This window comes from Echiichthys vipera, assembly GCF_963691815.1.
Source record: "Echiichthys vipera genome assembly, chromosome: 1".
NCBI classification, from domain to species: domain Eukaryota; kingdom Metazoa; phylum Chordata; class Actinopteri; order Perciformes; family Trachinidae; genus Echiichthys; species Echiichthys vipera.
In genome coordinates, this window is record NC_139826.1 from 2,885,916 (window position 1) to 2,912,194 (window position 26,279).

Here is a 26,279-nt window from a genome sequence, read left to right on the forward strand (position 1 = left end):
GCTGCAGGGCTGTTCCTGTGCACCAAGAGACGCTCACAAAGACCAAATGACTTCAGATGATCATAATCAGAATAAAAGTTTAGCGTGGAGGTCTTTAATGGCTGACATACAAAACGAAAATTAAAAGCACATGTGTAACCTTCCAAACGTGTACCGACAACTTAATATCACATTTAAAGTGCTGACAACCAAGTGGACCCAATCAACTGGTGAATATGTGGTCACAAATACATCTGCAGACATAACAAGAGCACCATTAAACACATATCAAGGCCCGTATAAACTGGGTGATAACAGCAATTTTACAGGTCGGTCGTATTTCACACTGTGTGCAACAAAATCTTGGTTGCAGTATCAATTTTGAGACAAGTCAGATTGTGTGATACAGCTTTGGTGAATCTAGATTTAGAAAATATATGCAAGCAGAGACATGTCATCTACTCACAGCATGTTTTTAAAAAGGAACTAAAGCACTGCTGCTTTATTTCTTGGTCTACCATAGATATACTGTATACTTGCTAATGTGGTATTTATGCATGTTTATGGGCACTGTCAATGTTTTGTTGGACTGTGTATTCTGTAATTTCATGCCACACACACACACACACACACACACACACACACACACACACACACACACACACACACACACACACACACACACACACACACACACACACACACACACACACACACACACACACACACACACACACACACACACACACACACACACACACACACACACACACACACACACACACACACACACACACACACACACACACACACACACACACACACACACACACACACACACACACACACACACACACACACACACACACACACACACACACACACACACACACACACACACACACACACACACACACACACACACACACACACACACACACACACACACACACACACACACACACACCTCAAACTCTGAAGAACAATCAGCAAAAAAAATTTCTGAAGGAAATGTATGACGCGTTTGTTAGACCTCAAGGATACACAAAATGCGTTTTGTCAACTTTCATGGTCTTTGGGACAGTGTAAAGGAGCCTTTAGGAACACAAATGCCCTGTAATACCGTGGAATAGGACACAGGATGTTTCTTCTAAAAAACAACCTCCACACTCACTTTCCATGTTCCTAGTAACCCACTTACTACCTTTTTTAGTGTTAATTAAATTAATTCCAGTATACATCAGTTTACCTGCACAGATCACACAGTTTGCATTTCAGGATGTGTACTTTCCACAAAATGTCCTAATCCAAAACCGTTTGTCTAAACATGCTCATTTAAATAGAACATTAACATGTTCTGCAGGTAGGCATTGAGAGAATGGATTTGTGAAAACAACATTTTAGGAAAACCAACTTTAGGTTCCACATAATGTCACTACTCATTTTAAAACACATGCAGAGACAAAGAAAATAATAATTCCTGTGGAATGGGCATTATTTAGATCCCAAATCCTAAATTTTATTTTGAATGGTCAAAATGAAAAATTCACAGTATAATCTCCACAACAGAGTTACCTGTAAGAGATGATGCATTTTAAGAAAGCACCCAACATTTCTGGCATAGAAATCAAATCAAACCTTGTACAACAGAGTACTTAAACTCAGACACACAAAAAGTGAAAATCACACCAAACAGATCACAATACTTTCCAAACTTTAAATACATTAAGAATACCAGAGATTGCTTAAATAAATTCTACAAAAATATCTGTTGTACATGTAACATATTTACATTGACTGTAGCAGTCCTGACTGTGCACAGGTCACACACACAATGATCCAGTTGCACACGGCAAAAGAGCTCCGTCTCGCCGTTTCAAAGTCCCCGGCACCTCTGTTATCGTTTTCTCTCCTTTCTGAGCACCGGACTTTTAAAGACTGGCCATTTTGACAGTTTACTGGTAGGGGCTGGGGGCTGGCTAAATGTTTTGATCATGCACTGAAAACACACCAAGCAGCAGCAAAGTGAGGATGATGATGATAATAATAATAATAATAATAATCATAATCATTAAACCTTGCTGAATTCCAGAGGTAGGTCCTTTCGTTTCTGTCATTAACTGCCACAACAATCTCAGAATCGGCTTCCTGTCTGACAGCAGAGAAGCCTCTGGGGGCAATGGTTAATATATCAGGGATTCTGGTGCAGCCAGTGGATATCCGGGCCAAGACTTCTTCTTCTGAGTGGTGGCCATTTTTTATGGTCCAATTACCAACTTGAGACATGAGAATTGACATTGCGTCTCAAAAAACAGATATGTGCATATGAATTTAAGATAAATAACAAAAACCTGGTAAAAAGCTAAATCGACTTCAGACAATATTAGTTTGGCTGCACTTTGTTGCAGAATCAAACAACTGCAGCTCGCTGAGCTCCGAGTGGCAAACGCAGCTTTCTGCAGACAGGCAGCTCGCAGCTGAGAGCACTTCACTGCTTGGTGCGTGTTCAACGTTATACTAGGGTGACAGACCAAAATATTTTTTTGCTTTATAGGGAGGCAAGGTAAAATTGTTTTCATCAACTATGTCAAGGAAAATTTAGGAAGATAAAAACAAATACTATATAAAGTTTGGACAAATTATTCTAGCAGATTATTTAAAGGTTAGAGGTCCCTTTTCTGTGTCATTGTGTCATTACACAATACTTATTTATCCATACAAGTTATTCTTGCATTTCAGAAAACATCTATTCCTGTGCATTACTTTTTTAAAGATATGCTATGATTTTTTACGGTCATAAATCTCAAAATGTCCTCTCAGCTCACTGTTGATATTTTTAAAATCACTTTCTTTGTAAAGCATCAGCAGTCAGCTGAGAAAACATTTTGTAGCCTGATAATCAGAAAGAAACTTCATTAAGTCAGACAGCGTACAGATTGAGCTCAATTTCATCTCTGAACTGGTCAGCACCAATAACTTTAGAGCTAAATCAACCATCAGGCTTTTGGACAATAAAATAGATTTCTGGCAAGTCAGACATTTTCTTTGGTTATTTATTGTAGTGAGCTTCTTTTTTTTATTATGGGAGCAATACTGTACATGTTGTGGCCACTGTATTCTCACTGTTTGCAGACCATATTACTTTGCTCTTCCTATATAATTGACTAGTTCTGATCAATCAACTGTAAATAGGCGTCAATATGCACAAAATTAGTGCTATTTGCTAAGTCACTGAACGATGGCGATGTGGGTGATTGAGTTTAGCTTCCCATATGCACTTGATGACAATCAGACCCAGTGAGGATAACAGCATGCACATTTTTATGGTGACATCTATAAGTGGTAAATGGTAATTATGCTAACTGTAGTAACAATGCTATCTGTCAAATGAGGTGTTCTTTTTCCCACAAAAACCATATCTTTGCTCACATGAGGTGGATCCAGTGTTCTTCAGCCACTGTTCCGACTGTAACACGGCTGAAATGGAGAAGAGGATCAGACACCTCCTGAACTGGACAACCAAAATAGACCCTTCAGCGTGGACACAACAGACCTGTGGACAGTTCTTCCGGACAAGGAGCCTAGTGATTGCATAGTCTTTGAAATGATAATTTTTAGTCACCCTCTCCTCTTCTATTGTTGTTGCCTTCACACGTTGTCAAACTTATGTTTTAAATAGTCTTTCATAACCTTTGCAATCGGTAGATCCTCCAACAATTTCAAGCTTTGAAGGCCAATGCAGTGCCGGATTTTTATTCGACACAAGTCTTGTAGAGTCCGAGGATGTCCTGAAAGAGGAACAGAAACAGTTATTAGAAAGTGGAATAACACCTGAGAGGGAGCTCATTACTAAAGCCTGAAAAATGCATCTGTGGGACCATTTTATCAGCCGATTTTGGCTTATTGCAGTAAAGTTGGTACTGGGATTTATGTCAGCCAATTATTAATAAGAAATCAAAGTAATGGAAAGACAAAGAGCTGATTACTTCCTCCACCACTGCATTTCACAAGTAATGTATTTCAACAGACACTGCTAGCAAATTTCAATTTGCTTTGAATTAAAACAATTCTGCCAAGTGTGGGCCAAAATTCCTCGACAGTGATGTGAAAGAAATATGTTGGTTTTGATAGATTTTTTTCCCTCAATAAATTAAATAATCATTTAAAAACTTCAATTTTGTATTTACTCAGGTTATCTGATATTAAAATATGTTTGATGATCTGAAGTATGTAAGTGTGACAAAAGTTTTGCACATTTTCTGTCTTCTTTCAGGGAGTAAAATTCCACACTGAAGACACGCACTCACTGACCAGGACTGACGCTGCAGGGTTGTAATGCACTACGTGCCTGTGTCTGCTTCAAAATAAAAGTCAGTTTGGCCAGTTAAAAGCTTTTAATGTGAAGCTGCAGCTGTAGGAAATGTGCGTAACTTAAATGCGCAATTAATATAATGTTTTATTCATGTAAAAAGCTGCTCCTGGGGATTACCAGTGTTGGTAGAGAAGTCCTTATATAATGGTAAGTGAAACGCTGCTCGTGTACAGAGATTTCTTCAGATTCGGAATCTTTAAATGATATTATGTACTATGAAAATTCCTTGCAATCTTACATTGAGAAACATTATTCTTAAATGATAGCACTATTTGCCATCACAGTCCCTCTAGGATGCTCTTTTTGTACATAATTATGTTACTAACCTGTTGCCAGTTAACCTCATTAATTGGGAGATGTTCCACCAGCTGTTTTCTTTAGCATTTCACAACAGTTACAGTCTTTTGTTGCCCATGTCACAACTTTTTTTTTTAAAGTTTACTGGCATGTTTTTCAAAGAAAAAAAAGGCACACTTGACATTTCTCAGTTTTAGTATTTGATACGATGTCTTTGTGTCATTTACAATTAAATGTGGGATTTCACTGTTTTGCAAATCATCACATTCTGTTTCCATTTACATTTTTACACAGTGTCCCAGCGTGTTTGGAAATGGGGTTGTACAGTGAGTATGAGGACAGTTGTCCATGTTGCAGTATTTACCATGAGCAGGGAGCAACAGTGACGTGTGCAGCAGTTGAAAAGAGCTGGCTGCCTGTCATACTGTGTGGGACAAACCTTTCATGGCATATGAGTTAATCCAGGAGGTGGAGGTGTAATCAATAACCCAGCAGATATGTGATCTGCCTGAAGGTTTGGAGTCTCTGAAAGGACTTGTCTGAATCAGTGCACAGCTCTTTGATATCTTTGATATCAAGTGCAGGAGGCAGTGGAGGAATGCAGCCATTGTTCCCTCTAAATCATAAGGCTTCAGGTAATGTGCTCTCCTGTTCCCTCCACCCTTGGATTGTTCTGCGACTGAACGGTAGTTATTAGAACCTTGAGCTGGCAAGCAGTCCTCTTTCACTCCTTACATTTTTCTACTTTATCTTTCTTACAACGCACAACAAAAAAGCTCTACAGGGTTCTCTTTTCTCAAGATTATTGTCCAGGACTTTTCCAGGACATTTTCAAAGATGATTTAACTGATATGACAGACAGGGATCACACCATACACTAATATAGCTATATGAGTTTTAACAATGCACAACTTTGTGACTATATCTCTGTACATTACTTATTATTATTATTATTATTATTATTATTAATAATATACCTATAATTTGCCATTATTTAGCCGGTGTTACCCACATATACGCACATACATTTGACTGGCTTCACATTCATTATCAGACTCTCTCAACAGGCAAAAAAAGCTATCAAGCTTGTCAACTTTGACAACTGAACCAAACATTCAGCAACAAAGATCAATAAACTTAATAAAACTACCACAATTACCAACCAGCAGTGACTAATATTTACATTTGAGGGCTCAGTCTACAAAACACAATGACTCTTCGTTTCAGGTGATTATACACTAATAAAAGAGTCGAACCCACGGCCGCTGCCTGGGGGACCTTCAGCCTCTTTACATGGGGCTAAAGGCTCTAACCACTGTTCCACCGGCCGACCCTTGATCGCTCTTTTACAAAGCTTGGAATCCTTTCTAGACCTATTTTCATGGTTAAGGACTTGTTGTACTCATACTGCAAGTCATGATATTTTTATATATTTTGGGGAGAAAAGTAATTATGACTCTCATTAAGATGAATCTTGAGTCTATACTCAAGACGGCGAGATTTATATTGATCTTTATTCTTTTCCCATCAGTCAATTGAATTCTAATATAATTATATATATTTTTTCTCTTTTCAGATTATCCATTTGAAAAACTTGGATGCATGCATTGCACCAGTGGCCAAGAAACCCACAGCTTTAGGATCATTCTTAGGTATTATGGTGATAAGGAGAATATCAGAGATTAAAGCATTAGTGGACAAGGACAGATCTAAATAAATGAATGTACCAAAGTTGTTTGCTGCAACACAAAATTCTCAAATACACTGAACTTTAGATGATATCAAACTCAATAAGTCAAAGAGCATCTGAGCACTATTGAGTTTCCCTTATTTGAGGTTCAAAACAATTCCAAAATTTGAATGGTTGATTAGTTAATAAAAAAAATGATTGCAGAAAATGAGAGAAAATTAATTTGGTATGTAATGAATCGAAACATTTGCTGGTCACAACTTTGGGAATGCATTGGTTTTCTTTGGTAAGTAAATTCTTTGGGTTTTTAAAATGTAAAATATATTTTGATATATTACTATTATTATTAAAAATAGCCTAATCAATGAAAATAATACATCATAATGATAACTAGCTGTGATAACAGGAAACACTGTAGCTGTAACACTGTAGGACATGTTTATGTGACAGGTAGTGTGTGTGCGTGACACTCACTTGTGACCTCCTGTAGGAAGTCCAGACAGGGCCGGCTGATCCCAGACATGCTAACAGATACAGCTACCGGTGTCTGGCCCTCATAGTTCCTGGTGTTGGTATCAGCCCCATATGTGTAGAGCATCTGGGCACACAGCACATCATCCCTGAGGGCAGACAGGTGCAGGGGGGTCTGGCCGTCTTCAAGACGTCCAAGATTAGTGTCCGCTCCCCTCTGCAGGAACATGCGGCAGTATGAGTGATTGCCTTTGATGACAGCATATCGCAGCAGGAAGCCATTTTGAATGTCAATGTTGGCACTGTGGTCCAGAAGGATCCGTACACAACTGGAGCGCTCACGGATGATGGCCAACTGCAGTGGTGTGGTCCCTTTGTCGCTCAGCGGGTCCACCTCGGCCCTGAACTCGAGGAGGAGGCGTACAAAAGAGTCTCGACCGTAGTGTGCAGCCACATGGAGTGGGGTCCATCCATCGTTGCTCTTTGCGTTTATAATGTCACTGCGAAACTCGGATTCCAGCATGAGTCGGGCGATGCGTGCTCTGCCATGCATAGCAGCATAGTGAAGTGCTGTAAAGCCGCCTATAAAGTCCTTCACTGTGGGGTCAGCTGCACAGAGAGTGAAGAGAGGGAAGAAATGAGAAGAAAATCAATACAGCAGAAGTCGTGCTTTGAGGCTTTGAACCTCTTCACCAGTTCACACTAATTAGATTACATGACGTTAGAGCATGAACAACAGTCATCTTCCAGGACATTTCACATAGTTAAGTGGGGGAAGTTTTGGGGGAATTCTCATTTAAGAGGAAAAGTTCATCAATGTTAACAATGCCAGCTGGAGAGTCTTTCCGAAAAAAAGCCCTAGATTTCCTAACTACAACAACTTTATTAGGTGATTATATGTCAGTTAACATTGCAGCTGTGTGCCTCCCAGTGGCCAAAAGTCAGTTAATTCAGCTTTAAGGTTTACTTAAACTAATTTATCTAAACTTTCAATTCCCATCCCTAAGCTTAGCAGATTTTTATTTCTACACTGTGTTCACACTCAGATAATGAAACTGTTTCAGACGCTGGAAACCTGTGTAAGCCAACCTTTTTTTCCAAACAGCAAATTGATCAGGATAAAATCAGGGAATTGATAAAGAATCAAACTGATAAGCAGAATCAATAATGGCAGTGGTATCAATGAAATCTTATCAGTTTTTACCCTCATTAGTATTACGTTGTTATTGATATGTTCCTATAAATAAAATGTATTATTATTATTATTATTATTATTATTGTTATACACCCACGCACAAACCTAACGGGCAGTTGAGGGTTCGGTGCCTTTCTAAAGGGCAACTTGGCTGCGCCCAGGAGGCGAACTGGCACCTCTGCAGCTTCCAGTCAATACACCATCCTTGGGCCATATGGGGACTTGAACCGGCAACCCTCCATTCTTCACAATCTGAGCTACTACCACTCGACCGTAAAGTCTCTTTCCCTAGTATCATAAATACATATCTTTATCTATAGATTTGGAAATTTATTCTAGATCCCATTTTCTGCAGATGCAGGACATATGCAAGTGTTGGAAGGGATATTTGTCTGACTGTTGTATGTAAATATAATGGGTGTATTTCCTTGCCAGATGAAGAACATATGTGACATCATTTGATATACTTTTCAACTAACACAGAGGTGAATGAAAGGCTCTCCTCCGGTAAAATAATGACCTCTAGTGTTGAAACCTATCATGACATATTGGTAACCACCAAATAAAGACAACTTTAACAGCAAGACAAAAAAGGACAAAGCCTCTGACCTCCATGCTCAAGAAAGACTCGAACGCATCTCTCTTTTCCTTTTGCAGCAGAGAAGTGGAGCAGTGTCCAGCCGTTGGCGTCGCGGACCTTCGGTGAGTATCCTTGCTCCAGCATTCTCCTGACAGTGCAGACATCCCCTGCTGCCACTGCAGCCTGGATCTGCAGCTCCTCATGAAGCTCAGGGTTCCTTCTGCAGTGATGGTTCAGCATCCTGTCACATTTTGGAATGGGAATGTTCATCTGTACGTAACCTCTGTTAGAAAAATTGGTGAGCACATTCTGTCTTGGGAGAACTGGGTGGGTATGTAAGTTTCTGACTGCTGCCAAGGGTTAGGGACCTGACTGCCAGGCTATGAAAATGTTCTACCATCCAAACTCGTGCATATTTTTTACACAAACGGCCCAGCATAGAGGTATGGTCTGGCTATACCAGCTTACCATTCTGGGATAGGGGAAAGTAACACTCTGGGTTGTTTGTAATTCTTTAAACCGTCTTGGGCAAAGCTAAGCGGACAGTGCTCGTGCAAAACAGATAGCCAGAATAGTAGAAACGCTGTACAGTAACGCTGGAGCCGATCCCAGCTGACAAGGGCCGTGAGGCAGGGTACACCCTGGACAGGACGCCAGTCTATCTAAGGGCACAACATCTGTATTCTCTCATTATTCATATTCTTATTAATACAAATAATGACAAATAAAAACTAAATGAAGTGCTTTATAAATGTATCTGCCGTTTCTCTGACTACCTCTTTTACATAAGCTAATTAATTTAGCACTTAGGAAACGTTGCAGAAGACAAGGGACATGGACTGTTTACAGAGCGTTATCGTTCATCAGTGTGGATGCTCACATCATTATCACTATAGTTATCTTACTGTGCCCTTAGCCTCGGTTAAGTGAACAGTTTAAGTGGCGCCACACCTGCCTACATTACTGACAAAAGTGACGTCATGTCTGCAGATACTAGTCCTCTGCTGCTGCTCTAGTTCATACAGGGCTGATTTGATTCGACCTTCTCAGTGTGTTGGATAATCAGTAAACATCTCACTGGAGTCAAAATTAAAAAGAGGCAACTAAATGTAATTACTTAGTTTGACAAGTATTTAAGTGTTGTCTTCATGAGATCATACAAGGTGAGAGCTTGACATATTATTAAATGATTACTTGAGCTGCAAAAGTGTGTCCTTGATGAACACTATGATTTTAAAGTTCAGTTAAATAGGTGTACAGCGGGTTAAAGTTCAACATCCAATTCAGTGATCTCTAGTGCCATTAAGGGGATTTAGGATCTGGCTCAGGAGAAGGAGTTTCAGAGACCACACATTTACATTATTGAGCATTCTCAAATAAAAGGACAGTATGATCAAATCCAAATGTACCTTTTGACAAGCTGAAGAGATGGGCTTCTCTTAGTCATATCGGAGCTGCACCTGTAAATATACAGCTGCACTGTCAGGAAGGCTGAGAGACGCAAGACGGCACTCTCTTCAACTGTTCTTCCTGCAACACACACACACACACACACACACACACACACACACACACACACACACACACACACACCACACACACACCACACACACACACTTAGAGAAAGCTGGCAAGAAACCAAACCAAATCAATTAATCAAATAAAAATCTTGATGTTCCCAATTAAATGACACAGAATACTATAGATTTGTTATGGATACACTAACACTCCTACTGCTACTACAACTAATACTAATACTACTACCAACACTACTAATACTAATACCACTAACACTACTACTAATAATAATAACAACAACAATAATAATAATTAACTGTATAACGTTAGCTAAGTGACAGGAATGTAAAATGAAGGACTCTTGCGAATGCACAATTTGCTAATAAAAATAGCTGCGGTTAAAAAAAGAAATGACTGAAACCTTGTAACAAAGCAGAAAACTTTACAGCAACATACCAAAACACTACATATGGTTAATCTAACCGGTTGATGAAAACAAATGGACAAAAGAATGGCTTTTCCTGCTACTATGACCACAAACACAACCACGTACAAGTCACGTTAAACCAAGACAAACTAACACAAGCAGAGGGAGACAATTGGTTTCATACATTGCCGAAAATGTAACGACTGCGAGATTGTTTGCCAAAACCCTCTCAGTTTATATTTATCCAGGCTGTTGAGTTAGCTAACGCTGGCTAGCCAGTGAGCTAACGTAACAAACTCACTGAAGCTAGCTCATTAGCCTGTGTTGTCTTTCTGTAACGTTACTTGCATTGGTGGGTGCAAACCCCAATACCCTGGGTGCATCGATACTAAAGTTTATTTTACATATTTCCTGACAAACACAACAGCTTTGATACTATGAAACAAAGACTTCGCATACTTGACAGACGCCGAGCTGACGCTGAAGTTAGCCAATCAGCTTCCAGGCAGGAAGAACTGGAGTTGTCAAAACTGCATGTTTCCGTCCCTCTCACCTCAAATCCATCCCTTCACAGGTATTTGCTCTCTTCAAACTCCCCTAAACGTCAGCCTCAGCAACACTGAGCACCACTTCGCTGTTGAACAATCCGCTTTATCAACAAAGTCTCTGAGCCCATCAGTTTGACCCCAGCAGCAAACACAATACGACTTCCGTCTCCAAACCTTCAGAATAAAAGCACCACTTCCTCATGTCTAATAACAAACAAAAAACAGGCAATCAATAACATGACAAGCACACGTGGAAGAGGAGATGGGAATGTGACTTCAATTCAATGGTTCAGTTGAACTTGTAGAAAAGGTTTAGTTTAGAAATGACAACACAGTGTGTAGCAGGAGCAGCTCTCACACCGAGCATACTGACAACAAAGGACAGGAAAAACAACTCTCGGTTCTAGTGTTCATAGGTTCAGTCTCTAATAAGCCAGAGAAGGACTTGTAGGTAGAGTTTCTCATGTGTCGCAATAAGCTGTATAAATCCCTGGAGGCTGTGACAGAAAAAGCAGATTGGCTCTAACTACTTCTAGGAGTTAGAGTAAGATCTCATCTACTTATTGTTTATAGTACAGGAAATGTTAAGTACTGAGAAAGCATGCTGTGCAATATATCGAGAACAAGACACATGCTGCTGTATTTAAAGCTCCCCTCCAATGAAAATCAAGTTTTTAATCTTGTTACCATGTCTACGTTACTTTATATGCTACAAGACATATCATGAGTGAAATGACCAGTCAACACCATGACTGAGCATCTCTGCCTTAAAACTGCAGTGTACCAGTGACAGTCTGTAAATTCCTGATTCACAAATCCAGGGTTTCATACATGACATACCTATTGAACCAATCCTGTTTACTTGTGTCTGGGGCCTTCCATAGTGTAACTATGGCAGCAGCAGTGGTGGGTGGGGCTCGAGGCCTGATCCATTTTTACACGGTTCCTCACTGACAGTTCCCCAACTCAGCAGATGTGTTTGGGACAGCCCTCGGCATCTGATTCCAGAGGCACTATCGCAACAAACCACAGAGAAAAAAATATTTGTTTACTGCTATATTACATCTCTGAATATTGAGTACAGCCCCTTCAACATTTGTTGTAAGTTGTGCTTTTTCAAAATATTGCATTGATGGTATCCTTGTGAGTCAAGTGATACCAAGGTATTGATCCGTAGTATTTTTTTCGTGAGATGTGGTGTGATGTTGATGTTTTTGTGAAGAACATGCTGACTGTTTTTGTAATGATAAACTAGTCAGATGGTAATTTAACTACAGCAGGCACTTTTGATGCAGCTTCATTTTTGATTTGCAGTTTTTTTCATTTCATTTATCAGAAAACATCAGATTTAATAAACTCTTTGAATGGTTTGTCTTCATTTGTAAAGTGACAATGCTGCCAAATCCCTGTGGTAAAGCAATAAAAATACAATATTCTCCTCTGAAATGTTGAGATGTAGTGAAGAAGTAGACAGTGCCATGAAGAGAATATCATTGGAAAATTTATCTAACCTGTTCAAAAACTATGATTGTGTATTATAATTATTCATATTCAGTGTAATTAATTAATCTAAAAAAAATAAAAAATTAAAGGCTTATTTATTTCTTAATTTCTTCTCAATCACATTAATAAAATGTGTTGTTCTGCTCATGGGTTGATTAGTGCTAGCTAAACATGTTTTTTATTTTGTATATAAGCTGCCTACACATTTGGACATTGACCAGAAAGGGTGGTAGAGTTAACAGGAAGATAAAAATTAATTTAGAATAGTTGGATTGAGCTGGTCACTGATTAGCAGTGATTATTAATTTAATCGGTACTAGCTTAATAGTATCTGACATACAGTGATTTTTTTTTTTTAACTCATACCACCATAAATCCCAACTTCATAGAGGTTCATCATTTCATTCCAAAAGTTGTGCACATGGATTCATTGACTGTTCTTCCCCTTCTTGTTTATTTGGGTCTTCATGTAAAGTCTCCTCAGCCCAGTTCTTCTCTCCATCTTCCTCTCCTCCCAGTGTATGGGACTACTTTCTGCATGATTCACTGATATGGATGAATATCAAATATGAAGCCCTTTTTAAAAGCCTGCTGATCATCAGCATCTGTGTAAGAAACCACATGTTCATTTGTGTTTAGGTGGAGGAGAGCACAGATGGATGTTTAACATCATCTGTTCCACCATTTCAATCATTTCTGTTTAGATGGGAATCCAAAATGGGAAGAATGAAGCCTGGAAATACATTTGCTCAATTTTGAATCATTTGGGGTGTTTTTCATTTGTCAGGCGGGCATTTGTCAGGCGTCTGCTTATATAGGCCTCAAAGTCAAAAGTATGTTTTACTTTACTTTACTTTTACTACTTGAACTTGACCGGCCAGTCCATCCGGTCATGACTCGTTGTTTTACAAACATCCGGTCTTATTTTGTTAACTCCCTGTGATATGATTCGGCTCTGTGTGCCCATGGACATATTAAAGCAGCTTGACCCATTTGTTGTGGCGCTGCTTCCGCGTGTATCACATGGCGGCTCCACCCGGAAGAGGCAGCTTCCCGGAGCACAGTCAGCTGCAGCATGGACCGATCCACCGTTGGGGAGCGCTTTGGCTGTCTGTCGCACGTGTTCACCTGTTTTCAGATGGGATCGTGTCCCAGCCAAAGCGCTGCCGACGTGGCTCGCGTGATATTTTCCGGGGTGCGTGGACTGGTCCCCGGCGAGGACAGAGAGTGTGCCCCATCACTTCAGTGCCGTGAAAACAGCGGCGAGCTGGGCTGCAGCAGTGTGACCCTGGTGGAGAAGATGACCTCCAGCCTGACGTCCGGGAGCCTGTCTGCAGCACTCACGGTGTACTGTGCGCGCACCCTGACGGTGCTCTTCCAACACATGGATCTCATGTCACAGCTTGTAAGTGCCCCCTCTCCTGATTCTAACTTAAACACACGGATCCATGTTCGCATCGTACGTGCTCGTGTTCTGCAGTGACATCTTAAAGAGTGCTCTTCCACAGGTCCATCTGTTCCAGGCTGAGGACCAGATCATCTCCCATCTTGCTGCAAAGAGCGCATCAGCGTGGGTGTTCTACCAGCTCCACACATCTGTAAGTTATCCCGACTGTAGTCCAGAAGTGTTTGAACCTGAAGCCTGTGAATGTTCTCATTTGAACATTTGAACAACAACAATATTATACGGATAACATATGTTTGTCCATTTGAACCTGAAGGTTTTGCCATGCTCGCTTCGAAACGTCATTTATTTCCTTTACTGTATTAACACAATCTGTGTCCTTTGTCTTAAACTACTTTACTGGTAAACTTCATTAAAAGGTCACCCCCAAATCCAAAATCCATATTTGCCCTCTTACCTGTGGTGTATTTATCAGTCTACATTAGTGGTACTCAAATTTTGCACATGATGTACCACCTCAGTTAAAATCAGGCTCTCTCCAGTCCCACCACTAAGAACAGTGTTCAAACACAGCAGCGTAGGTCTGCACTATTCAGCTACAGACAGGAAGCTTTATTCCCCATCAGAAGATCATTTATTGTTGACTGTCTTTAGCCACAGTCACGCTGTAGGAAAGGGAAGCATCATAACTGACATGTCAGTGTTTTCGAACTAATCATTTTACCTCTGCTGACTCTCTTCCATCACAGTTTAGCTCGTAATTTGACCCTTATTCCATGACTGAACTATGTGATCAAACATACCAAGAGGTGTCATTGATTTCCTCCCTTCCAGTTCCCTATAGCATTCTGATAATGTGGTTGAGACACTGTAGACCTTTCAAAGCTGGGGTTGCAAAGGGGCGCCACATTTTTGGGGTAAATTGCTGGAAACTTTCCAGAAACAAAGATATGACAGAAAATGCTAAACTTATTTTAAATTACATTCCAAGGATCCTGAAAGTTTAAGTCTTTTTTAGTAGTACATTAATTTAGTACCGTATTTTCACGACCATAAGGCGCACCGTACTAAAAGGCGCAGTCTCAGTTATGTGTGCCATTACTGTATTTAACACACACATAAGGCGCACCGGATTATAGGGCGCGGGTTTTATATACCGGTACATATCCTCTACTACGTTTAAATACCTCTACTGCGTATTTAAAAATAGAGCGGGAGCAAAACTGAGTATGTTTGTGCTTTATTCATGTATTTATTACATGTATTTATTACAAAGTATTAATCAAAGCCATCAAAGTCATCATCCTCTGTTTCTGAATTAAACAGCTGCGCTAAATCAGACATGCCAGTTTCCCCTTCTTCGCTGTCAGAGTCACTTTCCGTGCCGTGCGGCTCCTCGGAAATGATGCCGGCTTTTGCGAAAGCTCGAACAACAGTGCCAGCAGATACGTTAGCCCAAGCATCTACAATCCATCCGCAAACTGGCGTAACTTGCCCGGCGCTGCCATCCACTTTTCGTGAAACTGTGGTCTCGCAGCCTTACTTTACATGGCCGGTTCACACAAATTGTCGAGCGGTTGAAGTTCCTTTGTCAGACCTCCCGGAATAACAGCAAGCACAGCGTTCATTTGTTTCACCTTGTTTTTCACATCGGCTGTGAGATGGGCACGCATGGAGTCACAGATTAACAGCGATGGTGATGCGCGGAAAAAACCACCTGGTCTCCTTACATACACCTCCCTCAGCCACTCTTTCATCATCTCCTCATCCATCCAGCCCTTTTCATTTGCCTTAATAACGACTCCAGCTGGAAAAGTCTCTTTAGGCAAAGTCTTTCTCTTAAAAATCACCATAGGTTTCTGTCCATTTGCGTGGCAGCCAAGCACAACAGTAAACAAAGCTTTTTCATACCCCGTTGTGCGTATCGCTACCGTTCTTGTCCCCTTCTTCTCCACCGTCAACGGGATGTCGAAAGTGAGCGGCACCTCGTCCATGTTGGTGATCTGGCTTGGCTGGATGCGTTTGCTGCAGTAGGAGTGGAAGCTCGCCAGCTTTTCATTATAATCCGCCGGACGTTGCTGCGCTACTGTAGTCCTGGTCCGGATGGAAAAATGGCACCGTTTCATAAAACGAAAGCACCACGACGGACCTCCTTGAAAATGTTAAATTTTCATTTCCTCCGCTAGCGTTACTGCTTTTAGTCGAACAGTGACCGTCGAAACGCTCGCCCCACTCGTTCTTTGCTCGATGATCCACCGCTCGAGTCTTTCCTCCAACTCGGGCCACCTCGCCTTATGTCCGCGGAAACTCAGCAGCGTCTTCTTCACCTGTCGGAGTTCGTTTTCCATCTTCCTCCACTTGCGATTCATTAATCTTGAATTCTCTCGCGGCTGCTCGATTTCCATGTTCCTCTGCGTAGCTGATAGCCTTCAGTTTAAACTGTGCTTCATAGGCGTGTCTCTTCGCCATTCTCAGGGTTGTTAAGACAACAATGTTCTTCATAAAGCACATACCTGTTCTTTTATACACAATATACGCCCACTATCCCCCTTTAACGTTCTCACGGTGGTCTCAACAACGTCCGCAGTAACAACACACATAGGGCGCACCGCACTATAGGGCGCGCCGCACATTTTATATGCGCCTTATAGTCGTGAAAATACGGTAATTAATGTTTCCTTTATTTATTTTGGAGATTCCTTCGAGAACCACCAGGGGTACGAATGCCACAGTTTGAGAACCAGTGATCTAGATAGTTCTGGTATAAGTTTGCCCAGTGTTGGAGATATCAGCTGTAGAGATGTCTGCCTTCTCTCCAGTATAATGGAACTGGATGCACTCGACTGGTGCTGCTCAAAGAACCCAGAACTACATTTGAAACACTCAACAGCAATGTGTCTGTCCTGAAATCATGACCTGGTTACTCAAGCTAATCCACAGAGTAGAATAGAATAGTACAACGACATTAAATTGCAATCCTGACGTTGTATACACACATATATTCACACATATCAAATGAAGAAGAGTAAAAAGTATGAAAAAGGGACTATAAAAGAAAAATATATATCAAATATAGATTTATAGATAGTTTGTAATTCCATCAAATCGCATTATTACAGTACTTTCACATTATTACAGTACTTAATTTTATATAAATATATATATATATACTGTTTTATATTTCTGCTTTTACAAATATCTGTTCTGTTCTGATTCTGACAATCTAAAACAAAAGAGCTGTTTGTGAGCAGTTTAATATAGGAACTGTTTCCTTTCTACTGAACCAACGGAACCACTGTGCAGAAGTCCCTCATCTGACGTCTCTAGTTTGTGGAGTTTAGTTTATCGCTAACTGATACTGCTAGCTCACATAAAGTAGCTAATGTTACAGCTCAGCCGAGGGTGACACCATTAATGTTCACATCCCAGGCTGTAATGAGCACCACCCTCTCATCCATGAGTCCACTTCCCTCTGTGTGGGGGTATTTGTGGTTGTAGTTTGAGAGAAGGCAGACATCTCTATGGCCAATATCTCCAACACTCATCAACGTACAACCAAACTGTTTAGTGTGCTAGATACACTACAAGTATGAGTGAAAATATGTATTTGTGGTTTTGGGTTGAACTGTCCTTTTACCCACAGCTGGTTCAGGGTCATGTTGTTTCCAAACTTTGTTCAAACTAACCAATTTAAAGACATTTTTTAATGATACAATAGATCCAGAAGATCCTAAATCTGAGGGTACATTTTGAGGGTAATGTGTCATAACTGATGCACAAGATGTAGAATATTATTTTGAAATGGTGCAGGCATGGGTTTGAATATTTCATTCTGCGGATCAATGAAACATTCAATGGACAACATAGGATCTGATACTGTTAATAATGGAATAGAATATCTAGGTTACGCAGCAGTTATGGTTAAGCAGTTAATTGGAATTCATTAACTGGAAGTGTAGGGGCTCCGCAGTTACAGAAATGTATCAGCTCCTTCCTGGAAAATGACAGCAAAGTATGCGCTTTTTCAATCAGCCTATTAAGTGTTTATTGTCATAGAAAATGCATGAAGTAAATGACACAGTGTCACATGAACACATGCAAAGAGCTTGGCCTAAAAACTGCCCTACAATTGACATTGAGAAGGAAGGACAGGCGGAGACTGAGGGTTATAGAGTTTACAGGTAAGACATTATATGTATGTGTATAATATATAATTTGATTTCTCAGGGTACAGTCAGTCCTGTCTGGCATCAGAAGTGTGTGCAGGGGTTTTACAGCTCACCCTCCGGTACTGAATTGGACACCTGTCTGTGGTCACTGACTGAAGTCTTAAAAAGAGTTCTTAAAGGAGCTCATCAAGGTAAACACTTGTTAGTGATATCAATTCACACTTATCAGGCTCACTGCACACAATACATTGCTGAACACTCCCTCATCCTTGATTACAGTGGTTCCAACAAAACTGATTGAGAAGCGGGCTCGTTCACTAGGTAGCACCAAGGTTCAAAGAATTCTGAACGGCACCAGTTTAAGAACCCGTTCCCTGTCAGTCGAAAAACACTTTCTGAGCACTTGGGGGTTTGGTGCCTTGCTATAGGGCAACTTGACAGTCCCACATACTAGGTCAGTATGTGGGACTTGAACCAGCAACCTCCCCCAGTTCCCAAGCCCAGTCCCTACCGACTGAGGTACTTCTGCTACTCCCTAAGCAGGAGGATCTTCCACCTCTGTTGTTTCTCTGTCTGTTGCTGTGTTATGTTTGAGGCGGCCGGTGGAACAGTGGTTAGAGCAGCTGCCCCATGTAAAGAAGCTGAAGCAGTGGATGGGGGTTCAACTCCTACCTGCAGCCCTTTGCTGCATGTCTCCCCTTCTCTCTCTCTCTCACCCCGTTTCATATCTGTCCTCTGAAATAAAAGGCTTGGAAAACTGCCCAAAACAATAATCTTAAAAAATAAAATGGAAAGCTCATTTGGATCAATTTAATTGTATCTTTACATTCTGAATTCTCCACTGGTATGATAATACGTGAACAACAGTTTTTGCCATTGTTGATTTTGTTTGTAGTCTCATATTAAGGATTTAAAAAATCAGCTGCTACATTAATTGTTGCTATATGGGAAAATAAAAAAAACAATGTCAAAATCTAATGCAACGGCTATTGGCTAATATTATTTAAATTATCAGCTAATCTTTTAAGTAGGCTTTTTATTAATAAATAGTTGAATCTCTTTTTCAGCCAAACACTCAAACAATTAAAAAACACAGAAAAAAAAGAGCAAATGCTCGCACTGGCGTAGCTGTAACCAGAGAATGGTTGGTATATTTTTCTAAATTTCTAAAAGAGGAATAATACAAAATAGTGTCTACATCACCTACATAAGACCAACTTGAAGGCAAGAACAGAGCAACCGGGGTTGCTTTCAGCGAGACCATGTTGTGTTGTTGTGTCTAAGCGCTGTGTTTTCTCCCATCAGAGATCCTTGGGAAACTCCTGGTAGCTTTTGACTCCAGTTTGAGTGCTTTATGTTCAAAGTTTCTCCCTGAAGAGAGAAAAGAGGTGACGCAGTGTTTGGTGGATCTTACCAGCAGCAGACACTGGGGAACAACCTTCTGCCTCTTGCTGGACCTTCTTGAGGTGCTGACTTCATCATGTTTAATATGTGGAGCTGGTGTGTGTCTGAAGAGTCAGAGAATAACACACCTCTACTCCTCAGCAATCCTGACAGTAATCAGCTGCTCCTCACAGTATTTTGTCAAAAAGCGAGCGCTGCTGCTTCTGAAGAGAGCTGTGCTTCAGAAGGCTGCAGAGGACTGGGCTTCAGGAGAAGTGCTGTTCACTGGGCTGAAATACGAACACTTCAACTCTGATATGAGCACGCTGGCTCACAGCGTCTTAACAGCAGTGGCTGCTAATTGGTTGCAGAGTGTTGAAGTGGAGTCTTCTCCCTCTTTCTTCGGGGGCACCAGTCACATCAGAGGTGAGGCGGGTCAGAAACCGGACTGTGTGATTCTGAGAGCTGTCAGCCTGCTTCTCCTAAAGTCCACAGAGCTTCATATTCAAACAGCTGGGGGATCAGGTGAGAATCCATCCAAACCACAACACTGCTACACACACAGTAGATATATATGTATGGATGGTGTTCAATTCTGGATTTGTTTCAAATGACATCAGTTGGTGCTGAGTTTAGTTTTAGTGTAGTTGATTTTTTTGGGGGCTGCAGGCTATAAAACCAAAACACTAATGGAATTAAGTGCATTTGAGCAATACTTTCCACATTACACAGTCATTTGACTCATAGTCAGTGATAACTTATCACAACACATCAGTTACAGTTCTAACACGTCTGACTGTTGCTGTTTGTAATAGGTTTTGTTCAGAAATGCCGGATTTCATGGCTTCTTATTGTTTGGAAGATTAAAGCTAAGCTAATATAAGCTAAGGCAACACAGCTTATTTGGCCTACTATCTAACGTTAATTATCGCTCTAGTATATCAATAAAGTACTATGGGTTGTCGTTCTATATTTTATCCATATAATAATAATAATAATAATAATAATGAAAATGATATTATATCTCTGACGTTACCTGAATGTTTACCGTAGCTATGGCAACAACGACAGGTTGGCGTTTCATCAACAATAAGCCATAAAGACAGAATTCAGCAACTCCAACTCCCAACAGTCAAAGCCCTCAAGACCTGAACCAGGTGTTTTCACAAGTTCAAATATCAAACAAGAAGCAGAAATCACTCTGTGACACAGCACCGTCCTCAAAGCTGCTTTACTGGGGAAATGGAAACTTCCGGTCGGATAATATGAAAAAAAGTTGTTTTTTCTTTTAGTGTTTTAGTTTTTGTGATCATAACACACAGACCCAAAAGATACATGGACAGTACAACAATTATGTACTCATGTTGGCAGGTGGTGGGGATTACTGTTTGCATTTAAGTCTTGGCTCATCTCACGTAGACTGATTACTACCTGCCCCCAAACTCTTATAAATGCCCTGATTTTTTTTTTTTACATTTCCTACACTGCCCCTTGTTGTATATAAAAAGATATCATATATATATTATAAAAATACTGATGTACTTAAAGCAGCTACAATTGTTATTATGTTTTCAGTCTGTCCTAATATGGTGAACGCCATATCTCAGGAATCCCTGGAGGGATTCTCTTTAAAATGAGGATTTCCCCTTAGGCTGAAGGATGAACTGATAAGAACTCAGAGTTCAAAGGTCAAAGTCACTGACCACATAAAATGCTCAAGAATTCCTACGCTATTTATGACTTTTCACTCAAACAGGATAAAATGATGAAGTGAGGACACTTTATATTCAAAAGGTCAAAGGTCAACGTCACTGCGACATCATCAGGTTTCACAACTCAGGAACAGAAGGGGAGACATTTGGTCAGATACTGAATATAGCGTTCTGAAGATGTGTGAATTCCATGTTACACACACACACACACACACACACACAATCACACAAACACACACACACACACACACACACACACTTATTACACGTATTTCTAGCATCATTTCGGTCCTGTTTGGTCAGGGTGAGCAGTGTGCTACAGGAACTGTTGCAGTAACCCTGCATTAGAGCATTTCCACTCCTCTCAATATGAGTTGAATGCTTGTGCTGATGCTTCCCTGTGTCCTCTCACAGCAGGAGTGGAAAGTGCCGCAGAGGTTTATGGGTATCTGCAGAGTCTGTGGGGCTTCCTGAGGCGGTGCAGTGTCCAGCTGACGGAGGTTACTCACTGCTGCTGCTGGGTCAGCCTGCTGTTTGGAGAACAGGACGACGACATGATGGAGGCAGCCAAAGCTTTGTTTTCCATATTCCTCCATCACAGGTATACATACATACAGACGTGTGACATTTCTCCTCATTAACATGGCATGCAAACAAACTGAATATAAAAGTGTTTGGCGCATAAGGATTTCTGAAGGCTGATATTATTTTTAAATGTAACTATAGAGTCAATGTCAAAATTGATTTCTCATTGTGGTGGAATATTCTCTCTAAATAGTATTTATACACCCCAAGACACTAAAACATTCCAATGTGACCCAGAGAAGTTTGGTTCTATCAAATTTATTTACACCTGGTGACTTAAATAGAAGCTCAGCAGGTATTTACCAAAATAGACCAGATGAGAGATATAAATACCAAAGTCAATCCCAAAGGAAGGAGCCCATTGGTGCTTTGTTTTCTGTGTAGGGACTCTTCTCATGCTGCTGCAGAGGTTTGCTGTTATTTTCAGCAGTATCAGTGGTTAAAAAAGACATTTGAATGCCTTCACCGTACTGCCCCGAGCTAATCACTCTTAGCCGCATTCGGCTTTTAGAAACTCTCCGATTTCTCTGTTAATAGTTGTAACAGGGAAAAAATGTGTCTCGACGGCTTATTTGATGAGTGTATTTGCAAGAAAAAAAGACCCTGAGATGATTTTACACCGGAATTTGACTTTAAAGCTTAATTATGCTGTTTTGAGGGCAGAAGCTGCTGAATTAAGTACTTGGTGCATGGTACAAAGGAAATTAAAAGCCCAGCCAAAATGCAGCATAAACAAAAGGTTTTAGGCTACCTTCTTAATTTAATACAAATGTCTGTAAAACATAATGGAACTGGCCAGAGTAGATATGTAGATATAAGGTCTGATGAAATCATATTGTGAGGAGACTGCATGTTCTGGCCTCGTTGAGCTGTTTTCTATAACTGGACGTTTTTGACCCAAACCGAATTCCAAATATATACTAATCATAAAGTGCGCATGTCTGTAAAGGGAAGACTCATGGTGTCCCATAGAACCCATTTTCATTCAGATATCTTAAGGTCAGAGGTCAAGGGACATGCCAACTTTGGAGCATTATTTAGCCTCCTTCCTGACGAGCTAACATAAGTTGGTACCATTGGATACCTTGGAGGTTGTGTTCTTTCAATATCTTCACTATAGCTTTAAAACAGCCTTTTAAAGACGGTTAAGTCGGCCGAGATCTTGAGGGATCCTATGAGTTTCTGTGGGCAGGATGGGAAGCTTTGGGTGGCCACCAGCTGATCACTGGTGCACAGGGGGGATGAAAACAGACTAGTTCTCCCTAACACACTTCAAAGTTGAGCAAAGGTGATTCCGCTGGATTTTCTGGTTGGAGATCACACCAAAACAGGAAATGCATGCTTGAACTTGTCCATCTCACGGACAGATGTGAATGGAAGATGGAGCGTATATTCATATGACAGAAGTGTATCGGGACCTTTCCTAAACATACCTTCAACCAGAGAAGAGAAACCAATTAGTGGAATCAACTGGTGGACTCCAGAAAAGGCAGGCATCATGTTTTTAAAATGAGCTAACTGAAGTGGTTGTTTCTCCCTGCAGACTGGGTTCTGGGTTTGATGACTTTGCTGTGTTGGAGGCAGCCTGTGCCTCTGGCTGCAACCCTCACTGCCTCTTCCTGCTGCTGCTTCGGAGCATCTCCTTCGACCACAGCATCCTCCTCGACTTCCTCATCTCTACTGAAACCTGCTTTCTGGAGTACTTTGTGCGGTACCTCAAGTACCTCAGAGCTGACTGGCAGGGCTTCACTGCAGCATGTGGAAGAATCAGCCTGACAGACTGTCATCTTTCACTGCAGCAGTCACATACTGCCTCATCTGGTGGTGATATGGCAATGGTGACATGTATAGGTAAGCCAGATCCAGCTGAATTCAGCTCCTGTGTCCAGCCCACAGGTGTTATTTCACCAGCTGGAATGATCAGTGTGGCTGCTGGGATTCACCTTGTAGAGTACGATAGTTCTGACGAATCTGATCCAGAGGACATGGAGGTCTCTCAGGATGAACCAGCCACTTCTGTATGTGAGAAAAGTACTTTTTTGGATGTGAAAAAAGAGATAAGCGTACTACCAGTACCTAAGAGGAACAAACAATATAAGTCATCTGACTCAACAGAATTCTGGAGTGAACCTAACTCCACAATTGACAGAAGACCAGAGGGGCCATCACTGTGGGTGTTACAGAGTGCGCGGACATCCGGTCCAAACATGCCAACTCTTTCAGGACAGACGCCCTGTGAAACATTGGCCAGAGCAGTCCTTTGTATGTCAGAGCTCAAGGAGGTGGTGATGAGGCTGCAGACAAAGAAACTCTTCCCATACAATCCCTCTTCACTCTTAAAGCTCTTAGCTCAATTAGAGAACTTTTCCTTGCAATCACATCTGTTAAGCCCAGTTCAGACCAAAAATGACACAAGTTGAAACGTGGAACTATTCGCAACGTGCAGGTCTGCAACGTTCTGAAACCTGACCGTACACACCAGTGCGACGAAAGGACGCGGTGTATCATCTCCATAGCAACGACTCTCTGTACTTTTGTTCTAACCTTCGACTTTTCAGGGTGTTTTTGCGTAGATGGATGTCATTTGTAGCATCTTAGAATATAAAAGACAGAGATAGTGAGAGACTCGCTACAGCTGCATTTGTAGTATTATTATTAGTGATGAAACCATTTCAGCCAGCTGACAGTTTGTAAGTGACTTGACCAGTGGACTTTGCTAAAACTTAATTCGCTGTTGCAACAGGTGACATGTTTTCTGTTCTAAAACCAGCTGCTAGAGACTTGACAAGCTGAGTCTCAGGCGACAACATCAGCCGGTTTGAGTCCAGACGAGACAGGTCAGTTCACACCGCTGCAACTTTCACCTGCGATGTTCTAAAACAGTTTTGCCTCGTCACATATCTTTGGTCTGAACTGAAGCATTAGTTGTATTTGTTGAGTCCACTAGATGGAGCTGTTTAAAGAAAAAGGCTAAGTGTAATTCAGTGTTTTTTCAACCCTTTGTTGAACAGAGAGCTCCATCTAGTGGACTAGAATAAAGAAAATACTTCATAGAGCTCAGTGAAGCATCATTAGGAAAATGTGTACTGAGGTAATAAAACAAGTGAGAATTAGGCTTTTTTTTCACATTGACTTCTATACAATCTGACTTCTTTTTGGAGCCAATGGTGTCGCCCCCTGTTGGACATTAGAGAGAATGCACCTTTAAGCAACTTCACCATTGGCTTCACTTTTCAGGCCCGGAGGCTACATTTCTTGTTTTTTTTTTACTCTCTATGGTTATATTTCAATAAATGATAAAGATATGTTTTGTGAAGTGCTGTTGAAGCTTAGTCTAAATGGCCCAATGTCTGTCAGTTTGTCTGATTTTTGATAATCAGTTGGCCAAAAATCTATTAATACTATACTTGCTTTGAGTTGATTTTTTTTGCGTTTTACAAACATACTATGTACAGGGTTCTAAAATTTTATTTCAACTTAGAATCAAATCCAAAATATGTTGTACCGGTTACCCATAAAAAAAACTGAATTTGGTTCTGCTAATTGGTTCCCAAGTACACATTAGCCCCTTTTACATACGCCCCACCGTCCATGTGAAACGTACAGAGACGGACCCCATTAGGAATAGTTCAGATGGAGAGTGGTACTGCAGCACAGGAGACAGGCTTTAAAAAAACATAAATTAAAATTCAGTGAGAAGTTGATGGGAATGCTGCCCTTGTATATCGGTGCATCCAGCTTCGCCAAGTACTGCCACAGGACTGTCACTGATGCTCTGATCCAGGTCTGGGAGCAGACCCCCCAGGACACCATCCTCATCAGGAGCCCAGGTACACAGGGACCATGCACACTACTGGGTCACAGTATGAGTTATTGTGATAAAATTCACAAAAGTTGGATCAGCCTGTGATTTATATTTGCTCACTTTGATATTCAGTGTGATTTTCTTCTCCAGTCTTCAGTGGGTTGATGATTTTGGTTTCCATTGACCGCTGTTACATCATGTTGTTCTCAGTAAAGATTTTAAGCTTGAATAATGCATTCATCACGTGGGGTTGTGTGATTTAAGTGTTCCCTTCCACCTGCCTGCTGCTACTTAAAGCACAAACAACGTACTATCTGAATGGCGAGCCCTCATTTGTTAAGACCTGGCTCCTATAGGCTGCAACAAGGATGGGAGACCAGACCAGGGGCCTGTTCCATAAAGGAGCTGTTCAGCTACATGTTCTTCCACCCACTAAACACATTTAAGAGTTTTTCAGATATCATATACCATATAATTTAACACATACATATGTAGACCCAGCTTATATCTTTGTCACTGTATCATTTATTTGATTAATTTTTATTTTTTCTATAAACCGTGGTAAATAAAGTCAAATTATTAGCACGGCAGAAAGTCAAGTAGGTTCAGTGTTACAGAAACTTTTGTGTAAAAAACAGCT

The 26,279-nt window shown here is 40.8% G+C and overlaps 2 protein-coding genes across 4 annotated transcripts; one reads left to right on the forward strand and one right to left on the reverse strand.

Annotated features, from left to right (window-relative positions):
• Positions 1 to 1,220: 1,220 nt before the first annotated feature.
• On the reverse strand, positions 1,221 to 11,126 carry asb7 (ankyrin repeat and SOCS box containing 7). 2 transcript variants are annotated; one of them, XM_083915881.1, is made up of 5 exons: positions 10,989 to 11,126; positions 9,994 to 10,114; positions 8,614 to 8,825; positions 6,813 to 7,418; positions 1,221 to 3,767 (listed from the first exon to the last, which is right to left on the reverse strand). In XM_083915881.1, exons 2-5 carry the CDS (start codon positions 10,029 to 10,031, stop codon positions 3,628 to 3,630), a joined length of 996 nt encoding a protein of 331 aa, XP_083772007.1. In that variant the 5' UTR covers positions 10,032 to 10,114; positions 10,989 to 11,126; the 3' UTR covers positions 1,221 to 3,627. The 2 variants fall into 2 exon arrangements, with proteins under 2 accessions (XP_083772007.1, XP_083772008.1); XM_083915882.1 differs by having other exon boundaries at positions 11,083 to 11,110.
• Positions 11,127 to 13,672: 2,546 nt separating this feature from the next.
• lins1 (lines homolog 1) lies at positions 13,673 to 25,106 on the forward strand. 2 transcript variants are annotated; one of them, XM_083920001.1, is made up of 6 exons: positions 13,673 to 13,985; positions 14,089 to 14,178; positions 18,213 to 18,345; positions 19,460 to 20,062; positions 21,664 to 21,850; positions 23,378 to 25,106. In XM_083920001.1, exons 1-6 carry the CDS (start codon positions 13,719 to 13,721, stop codon positions 24,252 to 24,254), a joined length of 2,157 nt encoding a protein of 718 aa, XP_083776127.1. In that variant the 5' UTR covers positions 13,673 to 13,718; the 3' UTR covers positions 24,255 to 25,106. The 2 variants fall into 2 exon arrangements, with proteins under 2 accessions (XP_083776127.1, XP_083776128.1); XM_083920002.1 differs by having other exon boundaries at positions 21,667 to 21,850.
• Positions 25,107 to 26,279: the final 1,173 nt, after the last annotated feature.

Excerpts from the sequence above, each read along its gene's own strand:
- asb7 (XM_083915881.1), bottom strand. The coding sequence starts at position 10,031 with ATGACTAAGAGAAGCCCATCTCTTCAGCTTGTCAAAAG. Across the intron at positions 8,826-9,993 it reads TCTCTTCAGCTTGTCAAAAG|GATGCTGAACCATCACTGCA; the intron begins GTACATTTGGAT and ends AAAATGTGACAG. Across the intron at positions 7,419-8,613 it reads AGTCTTTCTTGAGCATGGAG|CTGACCCCACAGTGAAGGAC; the intron begins GTCAGAGGCTTT and ends CTCTCTGTGCAG.
- lins1 (XM_083920001.1), top strand. The coding sequence starts at position 13,719 with ATGGGATCGTGTCCCAGCCAAAGCGCTGCCGACGTGGCTCGCGTGATA. Across the intron at positions 13,986-14,088 it reads TGGATCTCATGTCACAGCTT|GTCCATCTGTTCCAGGCTGA; the intron begins GTAAGTGCCCCC and ends GCTCTTCCACAG. Across the intron at positions 20,063-21,663 it reads TCAAACAGCTGGGGGATCAG|CAGGAGTGGAAAGTGCCGCA; the intron begins GTGAGAATCCAT and ends GTCCTCTCACAG.